Source organism: Streptopelia decaocto, assembly GCF_964273445.1.
Source record: "Streptopelia decaocto genome assembly, chromosome: 1".
Lineage (NCBI taxonomy): Eukaryota > Metazoa > Chordata > Aves > Columbiformes > Columbidae > Streptopelia > Streptopelia decaocto.
In genome coordinates, this window is record NC_138663.1 from 139070494 (window position 1) to 139097322 (window position 26829).

General features: G+C 44.6%; 2 protein-coding genes across 3 annotated transcripts in view; both read right to left on the reverse strand.

The window, feature by feature from the left end:
* Nucleotides 1-3334: 3334 nt before the first annotated feature.
* Nucleotides 3335-10109, reverse strand: ZDHHC23 (zDHHC palmitoyltransferase 23). Of its 2 annotated transcripts, none has more exons than XM_082056467.1 (4): nucleotides 9982-10109; nucleotides 8967-9665; nucleotides 8053-8220; nucleotides 3335-7217 (listed from the first exon to the last, which is right to left on the reverse strand). In XM_082056467.1, exons 1-4 carry the CDS (start codon nucleotides 10086-10088, stop codon nucleotides 6950-6952), a joined length of 1242 nt encoding a protein of 413 aa, XP_081912593.1. In that variant the 5' UTR covers nucleotides 10089-10109; the 3' UTR covers nucleotides 3335-6949. The 2 variants fall into 2 exon arrangements, with proteins under 2 accessions (XP_081912593.1, XP_081912592.1); XM_082056466.1 differs by having other exon boundaries at nucleotides 3335-6973; nucleotides 9982-10103.
* A 1299-nt stretch (nucleotides 10110-11408) lies between these two features.
* GRAMD1C (GRAM domain containing 1C) overlaps nucleotides 11409-26829 on the reverse strand; it is a 55189-nt gene continuing 39768 nt past the window's right edge. The window contains 9 exon segments of the mRNA XM_082074721.1: nucleotides 11409-11626; nucleotides 13783-13888; nucleotides 14744-14854; nucleotides 15356-15413; nucleotides 16900-17079; nucleotides 17789-17892; nucleotides 19597-19739; nucleotides 20721-20839; nucleotides 21614-21760. Of these exon segments, the coding sequence (XP_081930847.1) occupies nucleotides 11549-11626; nucleotides 13783-13888; nucleotides 14744-14854; nucleotides 15356-15413; nucleotides 16900-17079; nucleotides 17789-17892; nucleotides 19597-19739; nucleotides 20721-20839; nucleotides 21614-21760 (1046 nt within the window). The 3' untranslated portion in view covers nucleotides 11409-11548.

Here is a 26829-nt window from a genome sequence, read left to right on the forward strand (position 1 = left end):
ATGAACACAGCTGAGTTGTCAGTGCAAATTTTGTCAGAAGCTGGCTGAATGGCACTAGACAGAAGTCCAGGGTCACGGACTGAGGCCAGCACTAAGCACGGCAGTGGTATAGGACAGGTCAGGTGCCCAAGCCCAGCAGAAGGCTCCAGAGCTTTAGCACCAGGAGTTTGTTCATGCAGAGAGCTCACAGGATGTGGTCAGAGCCTCCCGGCCCACACAAGCCAGGCTGTTAAGTGGACTCTCAGTGCATGTCTGAAGACAACTGTCACTCCCAGGTTACTTCCCCCAGCCAGCCTCTACAATGTATTAATATTTACTGTCTTCCAAAGGCTGACTACAGACCTGACCACTGACAGGTCAGATGAGCGCGTGATCCAAGCGCAGGGAGCTGAAGGTGCCTGCGTGGAGTGTGGGCGAGTACAGACCATCTGGCTGCATTAAAAGGCAGATTGTGAGAGGAAGTGACAAGCTGAGAGAGGGCTGAATAACTTGGTTTGTGCAGAAGGATGGGCATTGAAGAAGGGTAGCACCTACTGCAGAGGACTGAGCCAAAGAGGCAGGGAGGAGCAGAGCTGGGGGCTGAGCTGCCAAACATGCCCCAGTGCAGCCAGCAGGCATGCTTGGTGCTAACAGCAGCAAGCTGTGGCAGCACAGCAGCAGCAATCTGCTTTCTCTTAGTACACTCTCCCTGCTTGGAAGCCTCTCCTGTGCAACACCTCACAAGCTCCTGGAACACCTCCCAGCCAGCCCTCATGCTCCCATGTTACTGGCGGCCTTTTCCAAGGCACACTTCCTCCTTACCAGGGCTTGGCAATGAACACAGCAGGGAAGTCTCCAGCCCACCCTCCATCTGGATTCATGGCATAAGAAGGATCGGGACCCAGAGGATGAAAGGTAAGGACACAAGGGTATTCTCAGCTAAAGAGAAAGTAGTGTTACGGGCACCTGCAGATGGGCCACACCACAGCTGTAAGGGGAGCAGCAGAAGTATGGAGCAGTACGGTGGATGAGCCAACATGGAGCCTGGTCTTGACCCCAGCAACAGCCTGAGCAGGGGTTGAACGTACAGCTCTGACACACTGAAAGGGTGCCCCAACCCACTGACTACTCAGGGTTGCCTCATGTTTACTGAACTGTAAGTTCTTCCCCCAGCAATGCCACACTTGCACATTTTGTCTTCAAGGCCCACAGCTCCCACTCGCCCCAGTACCCACTCACCATCCATGAAAATAATGCTGCTTATGTAAAGCACAGCTTCCCCCACCCAGAACTTGAAGTACACTCAACACTTACTTTTGAAACTGGCCTTTGTTTCCAATACGCTTACATTTTAGGGTTTCATTCTGTTCTCAGCAGCTTTAGAATAGATTCTCTTGGTAAGATGTTCCTTGGCTGGACAGTTCCAACAGCAGGGAGCTGTGGATCCAGGAGGAGCTGTGCTTTGGCACCCCTTTGCCCTTGCCTACTGCTAATTTCCATGCTATCACAGAGCTGAAGCCTCAGCTGGATCCAGCTAAGGGGTAGGGATGATGTTCAGGGATCAGGCGCATTCGTACTGAAAGTGGTCTGAATCAAGGGGGAGATGAGAAGCCCCTTAATTTCCCCATTTGATCCACACCTGGCTGAAACAATTCATACCTCCTTGGCAGAAGCAAGGCTTTGCCCAATGACGCTGTTGAGACACTGCACAGGACACCCCTAAAATCCCTGGCATGATGTGTTTTGCAAATTAAAGCTCCAGCAAACATTTCCCAGCAGGAGGGTGTCACACAAGAGAGCTTGTCAGACCAAGGAAACAGCTTCAGCCTGCAGCTGTGCTAAAGCATCCCTCCTGCTCCAGCGCTTGGTTAGATGCAGATGTCAGTGCCTTGATACTGATCATCAGCCCATGCTCACAGCTCAGGCACACTCCCGCCTGTCAGCTCCTTGCTTTTCTTAGCAAAAGAGGGAGGTGGCTGCACAGTCAGACTTTCCTTCTCCTGAGCAAGAGGAGGGCAGGATTTGCACTTTGTTACTACAACAAAGGCAGAACCCTGAAGTGATTGCACACTTCCCTTCTCCCCAACTCCATCCTGTTGACACCTGCCCTCCAGAGTTCTTACATGCTCTCCCAAAAACCTAAACCACAGAAATATATTCTTCCTGGTAAATCTATGCAGCAGCCTCTTTGAAGTCTCCTAGGCCCAGCTCCAACTGGATTTGCAACAGTGTCCGAAGTATTAAACAAATTTCCTCTGCTCCCCTCAGGCAAACAAGACTGTAGCTGGGGACAGTAGTCAGCCTCGGGAGGGTCCATGAACCACTGCAGTCTGATCCACAGTTCATGTCTTTGCAGACCTGTTATGTATGATGGACACCAGCTGCAGTGGTGCACCTTGGCCTGCCATGGCACATGAGTTGCCACTCCAGACATGCTCCTGTTGTGCAGGGGCAACATGGCAAGCCATAGGCACGAAAAAAAATAATGGCCAGGGAATTACAGTAGTCTCATTTGTCCCCATCACCAGCACTGGAGTTAATGAAGCTGGTGGCTGTCAGGGTATCAGAAGTCTGACACCCTTCTGCACATACCAGTCTCACTCAACTACAAACCTGGTTCACTGCTAGTACAAGGTCCTTGTTGTCAGTGAGTGCAAAATAATCTTCAAAGACAAATAGCTGAACAGCAGAGAGAAGTGCCACCTAAGAAATCAAAGCAGAGCTCCGGGAACAAAGGCACCTGTGATTCTACTCATTAAGAGTCATCCTGCCTTTCAGCAGATATCCCAAGATACCAACAGAATCAAAGGCTGTATCTCTTCCCAGTATCTGCACAGAGAATATCCATGTAATTTCCAAACATGCCTTAGAAGAGGGTTTAAAGAAAGAGACTGCTCGTTTTCAAGGTTTTGGAGGTATTACATGGGCAGGTGTAGGAGGGAAGGCAAAACACTGAACAAAAAGGCTAGGAACCTGGTCAGATACTGATAATGGATTGTTTATAGGACACAAGATCCAGGTTCAAATCCCCACTGCAGGGGAATATCCCTAGTTTCCACAGTGGTGAAAACTGCCAGCAGGTTTCTGTTTCATTCCAACACCAACAAACCCAGCGGTCAATTTCTGCAGAACTGGACAACACTTCTTTCCTAGTCTCTCCTTAGTTTGTTGCTCCCTTATTCCCAAGTCCAACTCACAGCTAAATAGCCATGAGATGACGGCAGCCTTTGGTCATTTGACCTGGCTGAGTGTGCTGGCGTAAATCAACAGTCCACTCCACAGATCATCTCTACTAATTTATTTTGATTCATAATTGCATCCATTTGGAAACACTGAATACAATGCAAAATGGACACAAACACACACACACACACCACTCATTTCAAAGCTCACAAATATGTTTCACAAAGTTTCTTCCTAAAACTTAGGGTGAAGAAGGAAGACAATTCTTTCAGAGCCCATCATTCTTCACATTATCACTAGAGGAGTTCCATAATGACAAGATCTTGGGAGGCTGAATTCCTGCATTTCAGGAAGAACCTCACCTGTCCGCAGAAAGATTTTTGCTGTACAAACATCCTGATAGTGGAAGAAAACATTAGGAAACAGTAGAGTTCTTCACCGAAAGAAATACAGAAAAACACATCCATAATCACACACACTTCCTGCCCTAGTGAGGCAATATACATTCATATAGAAGAAAAAAAACAAGCACATTATTAAGACATTTGGCAGTGAGGCAGCATCCATTTTATCTTCAGAAGAAATTTTACAGCAAATGGTTTCATTAAGACACTTAAAAGCAACCTACTTTGAAGAAAAAAAAGCACCATCATAGCATGAAGGCTGAAACGTGATTAGGAGTCACAAGCAGCACCGACTCAGGCTCACCAGTACAAGTTAAATGGAGAAACAGTCGATGTGGGGACTTGTGACTTGCCTTCAAAAAAGCATGATGTAAGAAGACACAGTTAAAGAGTGCCAAGCCACCATTTACAGGGTGTATCTGAAGGTGCACAGTTCTTAGTATAGTCACCAAAAAAGTAGGGTGCTGGCATCTGGACATGGAGGGTTCAACACTACAACAGCAGCAACATCAGAACCCTGGCCCCTTAAGAGTTGCCCTGGTCTGCAGAAGTCCACACTATTTGTGAAACAAAACATAGCTCTTAAAAGGTCATGGTTAAAGCAGGCTAAACCCGTTTCCATGTGTGGGTGGAGAGACATCGACGCTAGCTATTACCAAAATCCTTCCCTGCTTCTGACCAGCTCTGGGTCCTCCTTACACAGGGAAAACTTCCCAAGGGCCAGCAGAGTACTGTATTCTGCACTGCCAGGTAGGTGCATACAGTTTTACAGGTGAGACACTGGTCCTTGCCTCAAGGCCACACAGACCATCAAGTCACCTGTCAAATGCAGCCTGCTCCCACTGCTCAAACACCCAGGCAGCTACACAGCGAGCCTGAAGACTGACTCTTACACTTTGGTTTTAACATTTTTCTACCAGCATGGCCAATTACAAGCTCAGCAATAAAATACACAGAAAAGAAACTGTCCTTTAGTGCAGAAGAGAACACAATAATCTGCACTTGCTATAAGTGCAAAAGGGAGTGTTACCCTTCAAGAGCTTCTGGATAATTCTCAGGGCTATTAAAAGGAGAACTCCAAAGAATGCATCTGAAGCTCACTACTCTTCCGACGTTTCAGATACCTTTTGGGTATCCTGTTACTTTATGCTTCCCATCTCCCAAGGCATTCACAAGGTATATCCTCTCAGGAAGAAGCCAGGATGGTAAACAAAAGCCATGTCCTTAAAGAAGTCACCATTGCTAGGCAGATTACAGCCACATGAACTTCCTGTTCACTGGGGAATCAGCGCTGCATTCTCCTCCTAAAAAAGACCCAGCCTTGCAACCCTTTCAGTGTCCTGAATGGTTCCAGTTCCCTCTGGAGTAAGTGTAAAAATAAAATTTATTTTAGTATTTTACCCCCGCTATACTGGAGCAGGTTTGATCAAGGTATGGAATGGTTACATTAATCCAAAGTCCTTTATTTCTAATCTGCATTCCAAAGTCCACAGAGTCTCAGTGTAAGCAGTTCAAATGAAACCTCCAGTGCCAGAGCTCACTAAGAGACAAGGAACAAGGCTGTACGGACAGACAGGTTGCAAAGTGGTAACCAAACTCTGCCTGCGAGAGAAAGTGAGCATAATGGCATCAGGCACTGCCAGAGAAAAAATCTGTGGTCTGCTCTGCTCTCTCACAGCCAGGAGTAGCAGGACTCTGAGAAACCACTTATCTCCAAGCTATAAATGCTCCCAGAGTTCGTTCAGCTCATGGGTGCACAATTGATTTCTACACATGTAACTCACAGGTACAGAGGGGTTGGCTACCTCCACTGCAGGGGTTTCGTTTAGCCTAGGAGGTCATTCTGCCTTAATCTTCCCAAGCATCAGCAGGATGAGATCCGAGAAGATCACAAACCTGCTAGCCCACACCATCCCTGCCTCCAGGGTTGCCAAGCTCCAATTCATCTCAGCAGGCGCCACCAAAGAGTATGTAACATGGAAACATTTACAGACAACTCATGTGGAAGCAAGGTCTCTGTATCAATTTCAACTCCTATGGTCAGGCTCCAAGCTCCAGTCAGGTCATAGAGAAACATTTAGCACAGTCCAGCTGCGTGCCTTTTTCTTCACATTAGGGCCAGGAAAGTGGTCATAAACCTTGGTGTGTCCGGTTAGATGCAGGAAGCAAGAGAGGTGTCCCCTTTACTTCCTTATAAAAGATTGCTCACAGAGTAAAAAAGGGTAAGAGGGACACTCAGTAAGTCAGTAACTCTTTCTGCACAGCCACATTCCAAGTGCAACTGCTCCTCAATTATCTGCTGGTTACACAAAGTGCCACTTGCCACTCGAGGGAACAGTGCAAAGAGGGATGTGGTCTTCACCTTAAACTAGGACATGTAATCAGGAGCACACACACGAAATATGGCAGGGATCTCAAGGGACACCCCCAACACTACCTTTTGGCACCATGCACCATCCATCCATTCTTCAGAGATAATGCACTCGGCCATCATCCCTCAGCTGCCTGCCACACAACTGGAATCAGGGGTAGGTATGATCTGTGCATGCTGCACACACATCTAAAATCATCAGCAGCTGTGAAAAGGTTCTTCCCTCTGCTTCTGCATCTTAGGTGGAAACAAGACAAGTCTTCAAACCAACGCAGACCAAGCTTGCAGAAAAAATTACAAGATCAAAGGTTAACAGTGCCTTCTTACTCAGCTGGACCAGAGAGGGATGCTGTAAGGAGGTGAATGGATCTTACAAAGCCCTACAGGAATGTTGCTCACAAAGGCACTTAATAAAAGCATGTGTGCAGCTAGATTGAATAGAAAAAACAAAACAAAACAACAATGCACCATAAAGGAGGGAGCTACTCAGCGGCTGCCTAGACAGCCTCTTTTAGCCAAAAAGCCTGGCTTCTGCAGTGGTCCATTTATTATGTGTATCAAAAGCTCACCCTCCTGACATGTCTAAAGTGTCACACATGGGTACGAGCCACTTATTCTTTAACCTTTGCAAGAATCAGTGCACCCTGTGAAGTCCAGCAGTGAGTTCTCGATGCCAGAGTTCACACCTAATGAAAACTCAAGTTCTCAAAACCATGTGCTTGCTCTTCTTCCTGCTGGACTGAGCTGCACAAAGTTCTGCACAGTGGAAAAAGGCATCAGGCTCCTTCTCTCCAGGTTTATGCATATGGCTTACTGCTTTCTGCATCCCATTGCTGGCCGACAGCACAGGAAGAACCATTCTGTCTGGGAGAGCTTCTGATGCGGTCATTGATGGGATAGGCAGTCCACACACTGACCACAAAGAAAGGGTGTGGGAGGAGGGAGTCCTAGTGGAAGGGACCATTCCCCTCCAAAAGAAAGTCAGTCAACATCATCTGCAGAAAGATGGGTGTCACACGATGTCTTCAGCAGAGTGCTGTGGAGGAGAAGATCCCAGGCTCAGGAAATGGCCCCAGTTGCATAAGAAACCCCTGTTATACTGGCCAGTGTCTATCACTAACCCACCCAGGAGCCTGCGCCCAGTGTTGTCCCGCAGAGCCAGCCGAGCTTCCCTCTCGGTCACGTTGTAGCTGATGTTCAACAGCTGGATAACGAGGATGTATCCCATGCCAGCTGTTACAATGGCACAGTACCACACACAGGTGAACGACAGAGCAGAGCTGGCAGCAGGGAAAAAGATGGGAAGGAAGCCATTTAGTTTTGGAGCAGCTGCTTTACAGTGACTTTCCCTGGTAATCACTCTCCTTTCAAATTCCTGTCTACATCTGTCACAGTGATCTCACTTTGCTGCTTTCATCAGATAATCCTTAAAGGCTTCGTCGAAATTAAAGCTGTAGGGCTTACTTAATGAGAGCTTTTGGCGCTACCAGAACTACTCTTGCACATTGCTATCGCGCTACCTAGCTTCTTACTGTTGTAAAAGTACTCAGTCCTTATTTAAGGACATGATACTCACATTGGATAGATGGTGAAATGGAGTACAGAAGGTAGAGTCACTTGTGCTAGTGTACTCTGCACACGGGGGGTAGCGCCAGTCTCTGAACTCATGTCCAACACTTCTCACCACCCTCCCTGCCAGACAAGGCATATCAACGCTGTCTGTTCTAAGCAGATAATTCAGAGGGACAGTCACTAGATAAACAGTGAGGGACGAGAGAAAGAGACAGCACACGGATTTCAAAATGTCACGTTACCTGCAGCCGGAGGGCAAACATATTTAAGGGTGTATATGTATAGGACACAATAAATAAAGACTTCAAATCTCAGCTCCTCCAATAACTTTTTCCAAATAAATTGTGTGCTCTCTCCAAGTCCCAGGCTCCCCACCTTGACAGAGCAGTAATATATCCTGCTTTCCAGAACTTTTTAGTGAGTGCTTTTTGGTCAGGTTTGACAGTCAACAGCACTGGCCTAAAGCACAGAATGAAAAAGGAGAGCTAAGCTGCCTGACCAAGCCCATTCCCACCCCACCTCTCTCCCAGACAGACATCTCACCTGTAGTCAGAATAGGCCCCGGGGCAGTAGAACAATGCCACAAACGGAGTTCGGCCCCTGCAGATGGTGTGCAGGGTCAATGTTATCCCATACACAGAGGTGAGCATGAAGAAGGAGAGTGCAAGGATGAACGCTTGGTGGTTCTGCTCCCCTACACAGCTGTTAATCCTCCAAAAGGAAAGAAGATATTATTTTGCTTAAAAAGAAAAGAAGCCTGCTTACCCTATCTCCTCCCCCCCCCCCAGCCGAAAGAGAACCTAATTTCCAAGGTCCTTCTATACAACACAGGCTCATAACTTTGAAACACACTCAAAGAAGCTTTATAGCTTTTTATAGGAAGGTTACAGGCACAAGTAAATAGACTAGTAGGGTAATGGTGGTGGACCATTTACCTCAAAGTTTACCAAGTGTAATATCCTTTACTGAGACATATCTATACCCTACTGCTCCTTGGTTCCAGTACTGCATGACCACAGGCAGCTCTGGGTTCCCTTGCCCCAGGAGAGCACTAATGCAAGCTAACTGCAGAATTGCTAGCACTCCACAGACCAAGTCTTAAAAACAAACCAACAAATCAAAACAAACAACCACCACCAAAACAAAAAAACTCACAACAAACAACAAAAAACAAAAACCACCACACACACACACAAAACGCCCCATTAAAGCCACACAAACAAACACACAAAAAATCCCAGTAGAGAACCAGAGGCAATTTTGAAGTACATTGTAGAAGTTATCAGGTCATACCACTTAACAAAAAACAATTTTGTCTATTTTAAATGGGATCCCATTCTTTAAAAAATGCAGCAACCCTGTTTGACAAGGATTGTAAAAGAAGCAGCTAACTTAAAAGACAGACAAAAAAAGAAAAAAGAAGGGAATACACGTAGCCTTTGCAGTCCAAAACTTACCAGACACAGTGATGGTCCAGTCTCCTTACACACCTGCCACAAAGCCGGCAGTGCCCTGCTCGGGCTGGTCTGACCAGCTGGCATTTAGCACACCAATCCTTTTTCACACCTTCCAGCTCCTCAGCTGACATCCTGGAATAGCCTTTGGCCTCCCCATTCACAGCACGGTTGCTGGCAGGTCCTGAGGTGGTGACGCCGTGGAGCCCATTGCAGCTCCCTCTAACACTCTTGGGCAAATCCTGGTGTGATGACTTATCGCTGCTTGCTGGGATGGGAATGTAGCCAGGGTCTTTCTTAGCTCGAGACAGGGCTGCAAGCATAAGAATTAACCCACAGGTGAGAGCGACCACTTGGGAAAACCCCACGTGGCCTTGAGGAACCACCTCCTGGAGAAACACGTAGTACATGTAGCCCAAGGAGAAGAGCCCCAGGCTCAAGAAAAAGAGAGTCCGTTCCTTCCTCCTGTGGGTGAGGTAGTAATACCAGAGCACCACCACGGGCAGCGATGTCAAGATGATGAGCCCCAGAAGGAAGTGCAGGGCGGCAACGTGGAGGAAGACGGGCAGCAGAACCAGCGGCGGCACGAGGCTGACGTTGATCTTCACGGCCCCGGCGAACCACGGGACCCGCAGCCGGTCCGCCACGGTGTCGGCGATTCTTCCCAGCGCTCCCGGGGGCAAGGATCTGCATGTCAGCCACCTGTTTTCGGGGGGGAAGCACACATGGGGGCTGGCACCCGAGGCCCTTCCCCTGCCTCGCCCCGCTCCTGCAGCCCGTCCCGGGGCGCCCCCCGCCCGCCTCCCCCTTCCCTCTCTTCCGTCCAGCTTCCCGAGAAGCGGCGTGCGGATCTTCTCCCCTCAGGGGGCAACGGCTGTTCGCGAGGGGCAACGGCTGCCCACGGGGCTTCACGCGAGGCGAAGGGACGCCCAGAGCCCCCGCTGGGAAGGCGTCAGGCAGCCAGGCGGTGCTGAAGGAGGCCGGGGGCCCGGCGGGGCTGGGGTCGCGGAGCCCTTACCTCTCGCAGCCCTCGTCCAGGTCCTCGCAGTCGCAGCAGCACGCCGCGAGGTGGTTCCTCTCGCCCCGCCGGTCCACGTACTCGCAGCAGCAGAGAGGCTCGTCCATCGCCGCCCGCCCCGCCGCGCCCTTCCCCGCCAGCCTCCCTCAGCCGCCGCCGGGCCGGGGACGCGGCTCGCACGGCAGCGCCGCCGCGGCTGCCGCCCCGCCCCGCCCCTTTCCCAGCTGCAGGTGCCTCGCACCCGCCACCGCCTCCTCCACAGCGGCCCCGCCCTCTCCGTGCAGAGCCCGGCCGCCATTGGCCGCCCGCGCTCCAAGCGTCTCCCGAAAGCGGAGGTGTGCGAGTGAGGGACACCCCCCTCCCGCCCCGGGCACATCCACCTGACGGCGGAATGGCCCAATGCCTGCCCGGGAGGGGCGGGGCTGGCTGTGACGCGGTAGCACCTGGCTTAAAGGGCCAGCGCAACAGGTGGCGGCTGCATGAGGCGGAGAGGGACAGCGCGTGGGGGGGTAGGTCCCACCAACACCGGCTTCCGCAGCCGGGAAGAGACCTCGACCCAGCCCCGCCGACCCCTCCGCAGGCAGGGAAAACAAGGCTGTGATGGGCTTGGTTGGACATGCATAGCTGGGGAAAAGTTCCCCACCCAGCACAAACAGCCACCAACCCTATGTACGGTTTCACCCCAGGACCCTGCCTTTCAGGACTCTGGCCCCTGCCTCCTACCCTGGGCTGTAGATAGAGCAGCTGGGCTGTTTGCACAATACCAGCCAGCACCAGCCATGGGCTGAGCCCATAAGGAAGCTGCAGTTTCCCCTGCTTTCAATTTTTGTTTGTCTGCCTAGAAAACGCTTGAAGGCAGAAGAAAAGGGGTTTCAGCGTCAGCGGGCAAACCATGGTAAAGAACTGAAGAGCAGCGCTTGACGGAGGGAAAATACTGAGGGCTGAAATTTCTCTGGGAGAGCTAGAAACATATGGCAGAAGGCAGTCTGCCAAAGCTCACACTGTGTGAGAGATTTAGCAAAGAGGTAGCAAGCATTTTTCCTGTTCAGTTAATTAATCTTAAAAATAGTCATCCTTAAAGATGGTGACTTGTTTTACAAAGTCCGCATAGCTAAAAAAAAAAGCGCATGTAAAATTCCTGTGGCTTTGAAACCACTACCTTTTTTCTTCAAAATACTCTTCACTGATGGTCATTTAAGTGAACATAAAAAGCTGAGATTTCATTAAAGACAAGCCCAGCTCTCTGCTGAGGGTGTTCTCCCCTCCTCTGAAATGTGCAGATCTACTTCCCAACAGTACCACTGACCTCGCTCACTCACCACAGGATCTGAGACCTCCACACTGCTCATAAGCCAGACTCCCCAGGAATCTGGGCTGACAGTAGAGACAGATCTCCAAGTTATGGGAATGCAGAATCCAGCTTACTTCTTTCAGAAACCTTTATTCTGTGTAGCTTTTAAGCCAAATAGTAAAGAGTCCAAAGGTGACAGGCACAATCCCTACTCCACAAGTCCTCACACACAAATCTTTTCTTCTGACGTTCTGAATGGAAAACCTGATGTGGGTATTAACTCTCCGTCTTGCTGCTCTGTGTCCTGTTCAAGTGGTCAAAGCTTCTTTGCAGCATGGAAAGGGACATCTTCAGCTGTAAAGATATAACAATCATACCCTCCTAATTATTTAAGTTAGTCTGCTGCATAGGTGAGTGATATGAGTAAAACAAGGTTTCCCTCCTCTTTTTCTTTTAAAGATTTCATGCAATTTCCACCTCCCTGTTTCTATAAACAGTTGCCTTACTGTGTTCTCCTAACAACGATATTCAGTACAGTTTTTAATTGCCAACAGTTGAGGATGACAGAGTCTTAATTCCACGCCAGACAATAGTGCAGAAGATAAGCCACCCCAGTCATTTTTAGTCACAGTTAACATAGCAAATACTCTAAGGAACATGACAGCAAAGCATGAATTTTATTTTAATATCTGGCCCTCCCAGCACATTTTGGTGCACAAAGTGTATTTATATTATTGACAACCCTCAGAAAACACAAGATAACAGGCACTAAGATGTGTCATGACTTCCAGACTAAAGTGTTGAGAAGAAAAAGGTGGCTGAATTATCACTTTTTTTTTTTTTTAAACACTGTTCAGAAGGCAGTTTAACACCTCAGAATTGTGATTTTTTGGGTAGTAAGTAGAGAAACTGAAAAGGGCATGGAAACCAGGAAATTCCTTTCTAGCGGGAAATTTCCAGCACTTAAGCTTTTTCAAGTTGTGATCAAAGTGGTTAATAGATTAATAACAATTTTGCGTGCAGAGACACCTCTGAATGAGAAGTATCAAAAATGGCTTATTTTTCTACCCTCCTTTACTGCGTGGGAGAACACAGAGCAAACTGGTGATGGATAAAGGTACATGTGAACTCCCCCACAGCTTTCCTAATCTAATAATTTCTTCTGTCACATTTTAAGATTTAATAAAAGAACTTAAAAATCAGAACATTCATAGGCTGTAAGTAAAAAAAAAACAAAGTATGAATTTACTGTCCCTCACTTACTGAACTGAAATTTCAGCCTAGGGGTTTGCCAGTCCTGGACTTCCAGATTAGAGGGACACAACAGCATTCAACTACCTCATTTTTCTAATATAGTGTTTGTAGTATCTAAGAACCAGGAAGTGTAAATTACTGGGAAGAAGGAAGATTAACTCCATAGCTACAAAGCTGCTCTGAAACATACAGTCTGTAGATTTATTTTTTTACTGGAGATTGGGTGGCCCATTGATACCAAGGTATCCCTGTTTTGTTAAAAACAAGACTAGCTTCTCTTTTAGTGAATTTTCCTTTCAGCTAAGTTCTAAGTAACTGCACTTTTCTGAATTTTTGCCTGCATGTTTTTCAGACACTGTACTCCAAAGACTGAGAAGATGATCAATGGAGTGCTGAAGAAGCTCATGTTTAGGTTTCTTGCTATGACAGCCAAGAATTCTGATAATATCCCATAACTGAGAGGGGCATGTTTGAGGAGGGGCAGACAGAACAGATGACTAAAACTTACCAACTGAGTATTCCATCTCATAAACGTCACACACCCTATATAAGAGAGAGATCACAAGGGTCTCACTCTCTTTGACCATGGCCAGCATCTAGAGAGGACCCTGCTTGTCTGCCTGCAACTTTAGATCTGAGACCCTGCATTCCTGCATCCTGTTTCTGGTTTGCTGTGAAGTCCCACCAGGACTTCTGGGTGCCTGCCCTGCAGCTGCTGGAGCCACACCAGCTCCTAGCTCTGCCGTCTGCCATAGTTTATTTTTGCCTTGCAGTAAATCTTGACACAAGGCTAAGTGAAGCTCTCACCAATATCTAGAAGACTAATGGGGAGGAAAAGCCAGGGTAAGTCTGAATGAAGAAACCCCATAACGAGGTGGGCAAATACTTCGCTATGTTTTGAGTCTTCTTAGAAAAGAGGATCTGTTTTGAATTACTCCAGTCTTTGCTTTGTCACAATTCAGAACTGTAGCAGCACATCTCATCAATAAAGGTACTTGACAGGTTTAAGAAAATTGACATGAATATTTAATCTTAGTCCCCCCCCCAAAAAAAAACCCCAAACACCCCAACCCAAAACATCAGAAACATGAACATTACCTATGTACCAAATTCAAGCCTAGTACAAAACAGGTCAAGAAGTCATGAAAACTTCAGTTAGCACTAGAAGGCTTCAAACAAAAGCTATGATGGCCTAAGGGAGAAAAACTGAATTGCTGAGAAACACAAATATCACCAAGAAAGACTAGCAAACTTACCTGCTCAAGCATTTCAATTGAGTCTCTCAAAACTCCCTTCACGTGTTTAACCTGTTCCTTATTATACTGAGGAATCTCCTCTTTTGATACCATTTCTGGGGATATACTGAAAGAGATCGAGGTTACATCAGAAACCTGAAACAAGCACCTCCATGTCTTTTCTAAAAGCAACTGCTATCTGCCACCATTGCTCTGCCATTGCCAAAAGCATCCTTTTCCAAAAGCCACATAAAAAGCTGCCTGCAGTTGAATTTCATTTCCTGTTGCCTTGCAAATACTGTCTTGGACCTCTGTAGACAACAGCTGCCACAGACAAATGAGCTCACATGATGTCTACAATGTAAGTTCTCACACTTCAGAGGGCAACATCCTTCTTATGAAGAGAGTTACTCTAATCAGTTCCAAGGTGATCACTATGGGAGGTCACCACACAAGCTTCCATACTCAAGATCAGGTTATGGTTTGTAACTTGTTTGCCAATACCATATTCAAGAGAGGAAGCAACATCTGAGCCTCTTCCATGTGTCTGAATACAAAAGGCACTTAACATGGAAGTTTGAGGGAGAGAGAAGTTTTAGTAGCAGACTCACAGAAAGAGGCTAAAAAGCTAATTTCATCTTTAACATTACATCTGAGATCATGCTGGTTCACAGAGGATGGAGCAAGCACTTGGGGTCTGTGATCAGCACTATGATATTCATAGAAGATGAGTTACAGCAGGGTGATAAATGCCAGCTAAGGTTAACACTCCCTCAAAAAACAGCTTATCAAAGGACAAATTTATTACTGCAAGATGCAGACACATCACTGGATATCAGCATAGACCAGAGAAGAGCAGCTAGCCTCAGCAGCTTTTGAAAACTTACCATTGAGAGCTTCAGTGTTCAAAATTTATTTATTTAGATCAGATTCTCACATAAGGTGAGGAAGAAAGAACGCAAAGATTGTGAATTCAACTTACTTCAAAGAGCTTTCTTCCTGAAGCTGGACATGATAGAGAGACTGAGCCGCATGCTCTATCTTTGACAGTTTGAGAAACAGTGTTATATTCAGCAAGACCAAGAGCAGCAAACTGTAAAGAGAAGAGAACAAAAATCAAGTCCTGTAACAGTTTTGGTTGCAATGCTACAGAAACAACATCTGGGATAAAAATAGCTAAGAAAACAGAATCCTTCTGGGAGGAAAAAGGTGTGGGGCAGTGCTATACTGAAAAAGATTTATTCAAACATTTCTTAGCAGCTAGTGTTAAGCTGTGCAATAGCAACATACAGGAATGACAACAGTGTCTCCTCTTGGAACTTTTAAGATGAGGAAAGAGTAAATTCTAGACTTCTTTTTAATAGGATCAGGCCTAAGTAAACCTGCAAGGTAGACTGGTTTGGCAAGTCAGCATTTTCATTCCATGTGTCACTTTAAGTCAATCCATTACCCTCCTATACCCAAGTGCTCCATTCAAATTAAGTTAGGATCTATCATCCTACATGCAATGTTAACATGCAAGTGAGGTACAAATACAGATGAAAACCAAGATGAGCTCAAGTCAAGCCACATTTTAATGCAAGTGAGTACTTACAAGACACTCATTACTACAATGATGGTGGTGGTCCTACTTACAGCATCTCTTTTCCTTCCTATAGGGCATGGAAGAGAAGGAGGTTAAAAAGTACTGAAGAACATTCCTAAAGGATGCCTGCAGATACATGCCAGTGCCCAGCATTTCACACAGAATAGTTCAACAGCTTCTGATGGAAAAAAATAACAGATCATGTGGGTGTACAAGATCATCTCCAACATTCACCAAGGCATTTTTGCAGTCATGTTGGACAGCTGGACAGTCAGGCTCTTCTGTCAGGAGCAGGATTCCCCCTACTCCAGTATGCTGGGGAAAACACAGCACTGGAGCACACTCACATTAAACCTAGATAGCATGAGGAGGCTACAGTGCATCCAAACACTCATTCAAAGCATACACTGCTAATCACACACAAGCAGACACAGGCTATATAGTGGTTCTCTTCTGCTTGTTCTTCTGCCCACATCAGTCTTTCTGACACACAATGTCAAATCAAGTTCTCCTGTAACTTGTCTCATCCTTACTGGCTGAAGACCTGAAGCCGGTCTTCCAAAAGAACATCTGCTAGTCCTCAGACAACAGGGACCAGACACTAGTAAGGGAGAGGAGGTGTGCATGTCTTCTCCAAACTGAGCAGCAGTCACCTTCTACTATGGACAGTCTGATCTTTAAATAATAATTACCTGTTCTCCTGTAATGGTTCCTTACATTCACATTTCCCACTCTGGACAAAGGCCATGCATGAAAACTACAGAGACAGACACGCTCACCTGAGAAGGTGGAGCAGCGGTAGCAAAATTAAGTGATCAGGAAGTAATCTCAGTTAGGTAGAGGGTCCATTACACATGCTGTTGATCCAAATACTCTGTGTTGCCTTCCCCTTTAGGAAAGAGTACTTTCTTCCTACTTCAGTGTTTACAATTCAACTTGTGTCACAAAATCCACCATTCTCTGGTACACATTAGTGCATGTTCCTCATCACTGCAGGTGTAGCTAATATTGCATATGCCAGTGTCCAAGTCTGCCATGCCTAGTGGCAGTGGAACTGGAAGAAATGCTTCAGTGATGCAGAAATTACAGAAGCAGACAGGAAATGGACTCTTTAATATAAAAAAAAAAACAACCCAATCAAATAAGAGATGATAGGATCAAGAGGCAAGTGACAGTTTAAGTTAAATCAACTCATGAGTTGCATGTTCAGCTATTTGAAGAAATAAAGCATTTTCTCAACAACTTCACAAAGGTTAAATTTCTTTCTGATCCTACTTAATTTTCAGTCCTATGCAGGCACAGTGTCTTGGTTTTTGTTTGTTTTAAAAACAGAGTGTGAGATTAGGTTTGATTTAATGAGATACTCATGGTAAAAGTGACTATGCATGCTCCAAATGTATTTTACGCAAGCCTAAACACACCAAAGCATTTGCTGTCACACCAATTAAAGACAATGAGAGTAATATACACACAAGTGTTACTCTTGCACTATTTTACAAGTTAAACTTTCTTCAACACATGTTTTGGAAAACACTTGATATAAAAATTCCTACCTATTATACTGCCCTGGGACTCTACTCCCATGTCACTAGAGGAGTGTTGGGAAGAGCGTTTGGGAAGCGATTCTGCCAGACTCCGGTGTAAAGTACGTCGCCTTCGTCTCAGGGCAACTAATTTACCAGAGTCTTCTATGGGCTGATTAAGTGCATACTCCTCCATTAAGAGATCTGATTCTGCAGTGGAAAAAAAACAAGGTTACTGAAGTTTCAAAAGGAAAATTGAAAAGCCTTGGCACTGAAGACTTAAATTGTGAGATATGGAGCGTGGCAGTGAGAGGAATAAGTGCACCTTCTACGAAGTGAAGTAGGTAATTAACATAAACTACACCCTGACCTACAGTACCTGTCCTATTTGCTAGACAGCACTTCATACACTTTTCAGATACAGTGTACATTCAGCCTATGCAGGATTGTTTAATGCTACATTAGACAGCAGTTGGAGGAGCACTTGACAACACTGTTAGACTGAGACTAGGAACTGTGTTAGACTGTAAGCCTGCAGCCATGACTGGGCAGGCTGGTAACAGACACAGCCAGGGAGCCTGCCAAGTGCCACTCCATCTCTTCTCATTCTCGCCGTCAAGGAAATACTTAAAGACAGGCACATGCAGTTGAGGGTAACAGCTTCCCTGCTGCTCCTCATGGTTCCTTCAAAAACCAGTTATGACAAGGCATACAAGAGCTCCTTGTTAGCATTAAGTTACAAGGCTTCTTTTACATCCTGGAACTGACAGATATATTGATGACAGGAACTTCTGACTTGGAGATTCCTTTGGTGTTGCCTTCTTTTCAAACCATTCTTTAAGGAATCAAGTCTGACAGACGCTAAAACATACACAGGAAAGGACTCCTCCTTACTCTACCAAAGAAGAAAATGCCTCACCAAGTTGCTGGAAGTTTTCCTGTATTCCTCCCCAGGTATTCTTCTCAATTACAGACTTGACAAGGCCCCAAGGCTGTTTTTTGTACCTCACTTCTGCAGAAACCCTGAAAACCAGAATGCAATAGTGAAAGAGTGCTTTTCTAGGTAGCACAGTGATAGCAGAAATCACTTATCAGAAGCAGGTCTCTATCTTATGTTCATAATCTAAAATACCAACTGGAACTGCCTTGGCTTTCCAACTGGATAGCACTGACACTGAAGCAAGGCAAGAGACAGACAGCAGCAAAAAAAACATATCTAGCTAAAGCTTCAGGAGATCCGAATGTTCAAATTATGGAAAACATTTTCAATTTTTTCCTTCAGACTCAGACTAGGAGAGGATTTCTCTCCTCTGAAGTGTTCTCATTTTGATGTATATTTAAAATAGGTTTCAGACCTTCAGATTATAAAGTCCTGCTTTTTACTCTGTGTGTACACATGATGTATTACATGGGCACCACAAAGACAGCAGGTGAAATTCACTACTGCCGCTCACACCAAGTGCTCTTTCTACCCTGAGTAGAAAGAAATTAAAATGTCTTTCTGTGAGCATGACAGAAGGGAAGTAACATTCCTGCCTTGCAATTACACAGGTCAAGCTAATCAATAATGCTTCCAGAATAGAAATTATTTTGAGTAGAATATTCCAGAGGGCTGCTTTTAACAACTGAATGAATCCCAGCTCTTAAAGGACAAAAGGATAGCCTGTGATTTTTATTTGTTTAAGTCAAGAACACTGACTGTCCTAGAAAACTTTTTTCAACATTTCCAAATAATCACCCAAATCAAAGTCCACTGTGCTTCTAGTCTAACAAAGCAGCATCTTTCAAATAGAGTTTTGGAGCCATTTTAAACACAATATAATAAAGCCGGCTGTAACACTACTTTGTGCCTTCTGTTCTCTTACATGTATGCTCTGTACACCACATTGAAACCTAGATTTTTACTCTTACCCTAGGGTTGCCATGTGTCTCAGATAAAACAAATACAGCCCTCTAAGAGAAAAAATGACTCACTGAAAGAAAATCATCCAGAACACTTGTTCCAAGACCTTTCTTCCCTTCTCCTCCGAGAAGAGTGGGAGTCTTCAGCACTCTATAAAAAGCCTGAGATAAGCCAGAATAAAATCTGGGCTTGCTTACCTTTCTTTGGTACTGGTGAAAGCTTGAAGACAGCACAAAAACTACCAAGGATTACATAGTCAGAAAGTCATGCAAATGCGCTGACCATGGAACTTGATCACTTCAGGCATTTTCAACAAACAGGAGAGGAAAGCAAAATGCCTTTTAAGACTCCTCTACCTAGGCAGAGTTTAATAATGAAGCCTGATTCACTTGAGTACTCTCCCTGCAAGCATACATAGGTTCTATCTTTTCTGCCCCTTCCTGTGAAACCATCCTCCTCTGCAGGGCCTTAGCAAGGACACCTGGGAAACTCTGGAACTACCTGAGATGTTTTATTACAATTTATCCCACTCACACAGCTGCATTTGAAAACACAAGGCTGGTGAGAACCCAGTTCAGTCTTGGAGATGAGCTCTATACCTCATAGAGTCAACACAAGAGTTTGTTTCTCACTGAATTAATGAGATCCAAATATAGCACACATGTGACAAGAGATAAACCAAGCTTATTTTTCAGAAGTCCTCAGCTTCAAGAAAAACTGACCCTCTCTATGCTGTTGGCAGATCTTTTGATAAGCACACTTAAGCAACCTGTAACACACGTGCCTTGGCTTCTCCCCTCCCACTCTGCACCCCTCAGGCTCACCGTAATCGACACTTGTGACTGGATGTGCGGCTGATGCAGTATCTGTTCACAGTGTAGAAATAATCATGGTAGGGGACATCATGAGTCAGTATCTCAGCATCCACCTGATAAGACTGACCTTTCTGGCTCTGCTTATGCAGGATCTACCATAAAAGAAAATAAAAATAAGGAGGTATATTCACAGTACCTACTTTTTTTTTATTTAATCTTTCAGCCCAAATTCCTTAGGCTAGGATCAACCAACTTCAAGTGAACTGGAACATGCCACTGACTCATGACCACAGCTCTTCTTTGAGACTGACCTATAAGACCTTTCCCAAAGCAGAATTACACAATGGCTGAGATTGGAAGGCACCTCTGGTGGTCACCGTGTCCAACCTGCTCAAGCAGGGCCATCTAGACCTGGTTCCCAGGACCATATTCAGATAGCTTTACAGTATCTCCAAGGATGCAAACTCCACAACCTCCTTGGGCAACATGTTCCAGTGGTCCATCACCCTCACAATAAAGAAGCGTTTCCTGATATTCAGAGTGAACCTCCTGTATTTTGGTTTGTGCCTATCGCTTCTGGTCCTTTCACTGGGCACCACTGAAAGATGTGGCCTCTGGAGGTGAAGGCCTGGCTCAGTCTTCTTTGCACCCTTCCTTCAGATACTTATATACATTGTAAGAGCCCCTCCCGAGCCATCTCTTCTCCAGGCTGAACAGTCCCAGCTCTCAGCTGTTTCTCACATTAGAAGCTCCAGTCCTTTCATCATCTCAGTGGCCCTTTACTGGGCTCTCTCCATCTCTCTCTCTTATACTGGGGAGCGCAGAAGAAGAGACAAAGCATTTCACTGCATCTTTTCACCCCCCAATTCATAAAAGATGTTAATACTTTTCCCCACAGACTTTGTGGGAGAAGTTTACAACCATCTGTAAAGACAGAAAGCCTCTTGGATTTCATCACTATTTGCTCACTAATGATGAGAGGGGCAGCAAGTTACCCTTAGAGATACTACATTTAAACTGCAGATCCACATTCATCTCAGTAAACTCTAATCCATGGTCAGATCTGACAGATCATAGAGTCGACTTCTGCCTTGCTTTGAAGGGCACCAAACACAGACACATGCACACAGTACCTGCTTTTCAGTTGCAGTTGTGAACTTCCCACAAAGTGGATTGTTAATTGTCACAGTGTACGTCAAAGTCCTCAACTGATTGCCACTGGAATCTCTATTCCAAGGGGTTGATACAGCATCTAGATGAGAAATCATATAAAATTATGTAAAATCTCATATGCAGACCATCTAAAAGGCATTATCTCTACCCTTTAATACCTTAACAGTTTAAGAACAGTAGTGGGGAGACAGACAGAAAATGGATTCCAAATGGTCACAGTTTTTGCAGGGAAGGGGGAAACTAGTTCACTGACAAACAAAGGCGAGGCACTAAGTAACTGAACCTGAGTCTACTGAAAGAGACTTGAGGGTGGGGAAAAGAATAAGCAATTAAATGAAATAATGTCATTTCCCATTTGTTTAAAGTTGAATAGATTCATTTAACATTATCAAAAGCTTTTGTCTCTTTGCCTTCCTTGACTTAATTTTCTGTTCTTATGATCTCAGTGAACAAAATTTACTCATCCAGAAAATTAAAGCCCATGAGTATCATTTAGGAGGATGCAATGATTTTGCCTGTGTGCCAGCCGTACACATTTCACTATTTCTGGGACACAATGCCAACAGAAATATACCACAGCATGCATCGACTTAACAGACAACCCAAAATTCAGGCATTAAGGTGCAGTTTTGTAGTGCCATGAAACAATGTTTTTACTCTGAAACCTGACTGATCTACAGAAAAAACCAGGCTAGCTCTAAATATCCTCTCTCATAATGGAACTTTAAAGCTTCAACATTCTTTCAAAGCAAGGAGAAATTTAAAATTCAACTTAGCCCTATTTAACATTTCTCAGAGGCTAAAATTTTCAGGATACTTTGCAACAAGGGCAGAAGGGAGAAGAATATATTACCTACTATACTCCTGGAACTGAAAAACCTCTGCATGAAGTGAGAATTGGTAAAAAGGATTTCAAACATCTTCTCTGCAGTGATGTGGAAAACTCTGTTTATAAAAAGTTTCCCATAGAGATCATTCTCAGAGACAGTCTCCTTCACTGCTAAGGAAAGGCAGAGAAATCAGGTTAAGAAAAGAGCACTATTATGAAGAAACTTTGCAATATTCCAAGTTTTATTACAGGTCAATTCCTTCCCCAGCTTGCATCAGCGTTTGTTTCTCACTCTCAGAAACCCAGCAATAATTAGTAGGTAGGTTGTCTTCAAGAGCAAAGTCCAGAGCTTGTTTTCTAGCCCCCCACCGCATTTCCATGTGCAAACATAAACTGATAGTCAACATCATAAGGTCCCATCCCTTTAGTTTTGCTTTCAGTATTCTACTCATCCTTTAGGAAACACCAGGCAAGACAAAAAGTTATTGCAGTCTTCATTAATACGTATGCCTATTGTACAAAGGACACATGCATAGCAAGCAGGACAATGAATCCATACTAGCCTTCTTCTTACTTTTGCCTAGTTTCAGAATTCTGCTTTCGACATCTGATTCCAAAGTCTAACAGACCAGGCACAGACTCCCAAACAGTTCCTCGAACTGCTATTATAAATAGGTATGGAGGGAGGAATCCAAGAGGTACTCAGCTCCATTTTGCAGTCCTGAAAAGTGCACCAAGATGCTTAATTGCTATTCTCTGTTTCAAAACCACCAACAAGCACCCCAGTGATGTTCTGTGGCTGCAGCACTGATCTTCGCTATTCCTGCTTCTTGTTGGCTGCTGGCATGACTCAGCTTTGTGGTTGTCTCAGCCACTCTTGCAAGAGATAAGGGACAGAATTATAATCCTGGAGGGCAAGCAGTTTCCTATGCCAACCTCAACTCAATCTGCTTATGCTTCAGAAGCAAGTCCACCCTAAGCTATGATTACTGAAAAAACAAACAAGACCCCCTTACCCCCACACATCACTAAAATGAAACAAAAAGCCTGAAAGCAAATCTTATGGAAGCAAGACTGAAGTCAGGACGTCTAACCTTTCAACTGATACAAATGAATGCTCAGAGCTAACAAAGGCCAGTGCCAGCCACCAATGCAAAGGTACCCTGCATATCAAGCTATAGGTCACAAGCTGCCAAGAGGCTAAGGTTACTGCACTTAAAACATTACTGCTTGGTAGCAGTCAGTATTGATAAATGCAAATACAGAAACTAAGCACCACAACAGTCCCTAATGAAATCCAATTCTGACTGAGCAGACTTCGAGCAGGCTAGAAGCAGCACTAGAGTAGAAGTCCCTGTTATACATCTGCCTACAAAAATGTGAAGCATGAGTGCCACATTTTTGTGCTCACACAAGAGATGGACTTTCTTCCCACATCATGTTCTGCTTATGCAATTTTAAGTCTACACAATTGTGAGGTGGGACAGAAAGCAAGCATGTGTTTTAAGAGGCCTATTTAACCAGCCAAGATGCAGTCATTACATGTCAGAACACAGATTCTGCTGTGCTGAAACATTCTACAGGAAGCCAGAAATTCAGCCTGTTTTTTCAGCTTATATTCACTGTATTTCCTCTCAGAGCTGAACCTAAATCCAGCAAAATGTAGTCCAAGTGAACTGTAAGTTTGACCTCAGCTAACCAGACCTCAACATGACAGACCTCTCCTTTCAGAGTGCCCTCCCCACCTCCTCTCTTTTGCTCAGAGACAAGAAGCTTCAGATATTGATGCTGACATCTCCTTTGCCTACTACACATCAGCTAACATGCGTGGAACATAAATTACCAAGTAATTCAAAGCTAGTTACTCTGGTTGAGTCTTACTCAGCTGGATCTTGACATGCCCAAGGAATCTGCTACCACTTAAAAATATACAAAGGGCCTAGACATGATCAAGTCATCAGGTAAGCTTTGACAGCTATTTATATGTATCTCAGCAAATACAAGATAATACAAGCTACCTTTGCCTTGGTGACGCTTAGCTAAATTACAACTTTATGTTCACCTGAAACACCTGAGGACAGCTACGATATTGCTGCTGATGTGAGGTCATTTGGTAAGCTACAGCAACTTATGATATATGCACAAAGCCCTGAAGGTGCAGACTTTGCTGCTGCAATATTTTACTCTTCAAGTATGAAGTCTGTCCTCCTCATACTGAATCTTAACCGAGAATGCCCATGAGTCTATATGAAACTTTCTTAGTTGCTTTACCCACACTATTTCTGTCTAGTCATCTCTCTAAAAAGGAAAAGTCAAAGTGCCAGGTCCAGGAGAGTATCTATTGAAAAACAAGTCTGTTCCCTCCCCCACTATTGCCTTGCACTTCATAAGGTCATTTTCATCACTGCAAGGCAAGCTGTGATACAATGTTGGAATATAATACCATTATGCAGCAGTGATTACAAAGGTTTGCAAACATCTACAGTGCAAGAAGAGACAAAACTGGAGGGGGAGGAACGGGAGCAGTAAAACATTATTAAAATTTCCGTTAACAACCAACAGCTCAAAGCTTAACACAAACCACAAGCAAATTAAGAAAGCTGAACTGACAAGAGCAGAGGCTATCAAACAAATTAATAAGATGACTGATTTTTCCCCTCCATGGAGTTGGGGAGGATCAGAAGAAGAAAAATGTATACAAATCTTGGCACTGTTGAGGATTTCTGTGCAACTGCAGATGGGGAAAAATTGCACACCACATGAAGAATAAGCAGGTAGGAACCTTTAACCAGACACACCTGAAATCATGTCAATAAAACCAGTTCCTAGAGTGAACATGTTCCAGACAGCATCTATTTAAAGACTGCATCACCAATATTAACCATTATCAAAGAGCTCCCCTATAATTTAAAAGACTGAGTACAAAATTAACTTGGGGAGGTACTGAATAAGTACTGTGACAATGTTACCTTTTTCCAGTTCACAGGACAAAAAACTTAATGCCTTTTGTCTTTAGATAACTCAAACATGTATCCTCCAAATCCCAAAGCAACAAATAATTGGTATATATTCAACAAAATCGGTATTTTGATTAAAATGCTAACAAGATAACAGGGCTACTCTTCCTTACATACATTTTATATCCAAAATTTAATAACTTGATGAAAAAAGGAGGAAAAAAAAAAACACCACACACAAACAGGGCTGAACTAACAACAACCCCGTACTTCAAACATTTTCTACCCCATATATCCCTACCCCAAGAAAAGTCCAGTCACCACTGTACCAATCTCACAGCACAGTGCAAGCAGTGCTGCTCTCCTGCAGACCACACATTGATGGTGGCTATTAGCACAAATAGAAACAACACAGTAAATCTGTCAAGTTATGCAAGGATATCAGGAATTTATTATGTCCCTGTATACAGTAAAGCTTTCTAACAGAAAATACTGTTTTCAGTTTCCTGGTTCCCCCTTCTTTCTTTGAAGTATTCTATGCTGCTGAACATTGTTGATGCATATGAGGAAACTCAAAAATCTCCTGGCTCTAATTTGGAAATATTTATTCTCTGCTTGAACTAAAATTTGTTTTCTGAAATTCAGAACTAAGACCACAGATATTAATTTTTAGCTTAGCCAAAAATTCTTCATGGCTTTAGATTTTTATTTGCATTTATGAAAACAAACAAAGGCACCAAGATGTAGGTCAATAGGCCAGTAGTGCAGAGTGAGATGCACACCCCCTCATCCCCCAGTAAGTGCTGTGAGAATTGCTTAGAGCAAGGGAACTATTGTTGCCATGGCTCTGGAATTCCAGCTTTGGGTGTCAGGTGGACCCAGAGTCGGAGAACAGCAGTCTTGAGCCTGCCCCTCACCTTATTTGCTAGGACACCTCCATGGGCAGCCTGAGTGAGCCAGAGGACACAAGAGAGATTAATCGCATGGGTAAACCTTTGCCATGTGGGAAAGCTAGTTTTGTTTGCATGAAGGAATTCACCTTGTAACAGTATGGGGCAACTGCAATAGAAAACAGACAGAGAAACAGAGGAAAAAGATATTCTAAGTATGAAGAAGGCAATCTGAGAGAAAATATTAATGTTGTGGGACTAGAAAAACCTGCTCTGAATAAAGCCAGACTAGTCTTGGGGAAGGGAGGAGAAATTTAAAAAGCAGCATGAAGTCAGTTCTCTTTTAAAGAGACATCTCCAGTTTAACATTCTCTATTTACTCAATGTCACCAATGCAGGCATAACAGGGAGTATTTACTGCTACCATTTAGGCAAACAGCAGCATGAAAGAAAATCTCACTGGAGATTTTGCCATAAAAAAATAAAATCCTGACACAGAAGACAGATGTGATACAAAGATGACAGGAAAACTGGAAGATAACTAAAACATCTGAAGGCCAAAACTTTCTACTGCTCTAAAACAAACTGGTGATGGAATAGACAATTACTTTGTAAAGCTTTTTAAGTGTGTAGGAGTATGGCATAAACAGCAGCCTGTTCAAGTGGGTATATTCACAAAAATGATACAACCTGACATGAACTGAGTTGAATCTGCACTCAAGCAGAGGAGCAGTGTGGGTGAACAAAAGGAAAGTTAGTTAAATATAAGTATAAATCCTCAGGCAACAACCACAGCTTGCAGGCAGCCAATTCAAACCATGACTTTGAAAGCTTTCCTGGACACCTCAGCAATCCCAGCATAATGACACCTGCAAGCAGCTTCAGCTGCAAACTCTGAAAAGACGAGATGCAAAGTTTCTCAGCCAGATTAAGAACCAGCTTCAATTAACTGAACTGTTCTATTACCACCAACAGGTGATTACATTAAGTTCTCTTTGCATATGAAAGAAATATTCAGCTGCTACTGAGCACACTGCTACTGTTGAGCTTTTCTGACCTTTGTTTGCACACCACCATACAACTTTGGAACTGATCCAGACTGTGCACACCTTGTTTTAAAGGCATCTACAGAGTCCGAGATTGGGATTGCAGAATCATAGGATATCCTGAGTTGGAAGGGACCCACAAGGATCAGAGTCCAACTAGTGTCCCTGCATATGACAACCCCACAGTTCACACCATGTGTCTGAGGGCACTGTCCAGTCTCTTCTTGAACACTGTCAGGCTTGGGGCCGTGACACCTCCCTGGGGAGCCTGTTCCAGTGCTCCACCACCCTCTGGGTGAAGAACCTTCTCCTAACGTCCAACCTAAACCTCCCCGGCACATATTCCT

What these genes read in the sequence shown, in the direction of transcription:
- ZDHHC23 (XM_082056467.1), bottom strand. Translation starts at nt 10,088, where the DNA reads ATGGACGAGCCTCTCTGCTGCTGCGAGTACGTGGACCGGCGGGGCGAG. An exon ending in CTGGACGAGGGCTGCGAGAG is followed by an intron (nt 9,666 to 9,981) that starts GTAAGGGCTCCG and finishes CCCCGAAAACAG; the next exon opens with GTGGCTGACATGCAGATCCT. An exon ending in GGGGCCTATTCTGACTACAG is followed by an intron (nt 7,218 to 8,052) that starts GTGAGATGTCTG and finishes CCCTGCTGCCAG; the next exon opens with CTCTGCTCTGTCGTTCACCT.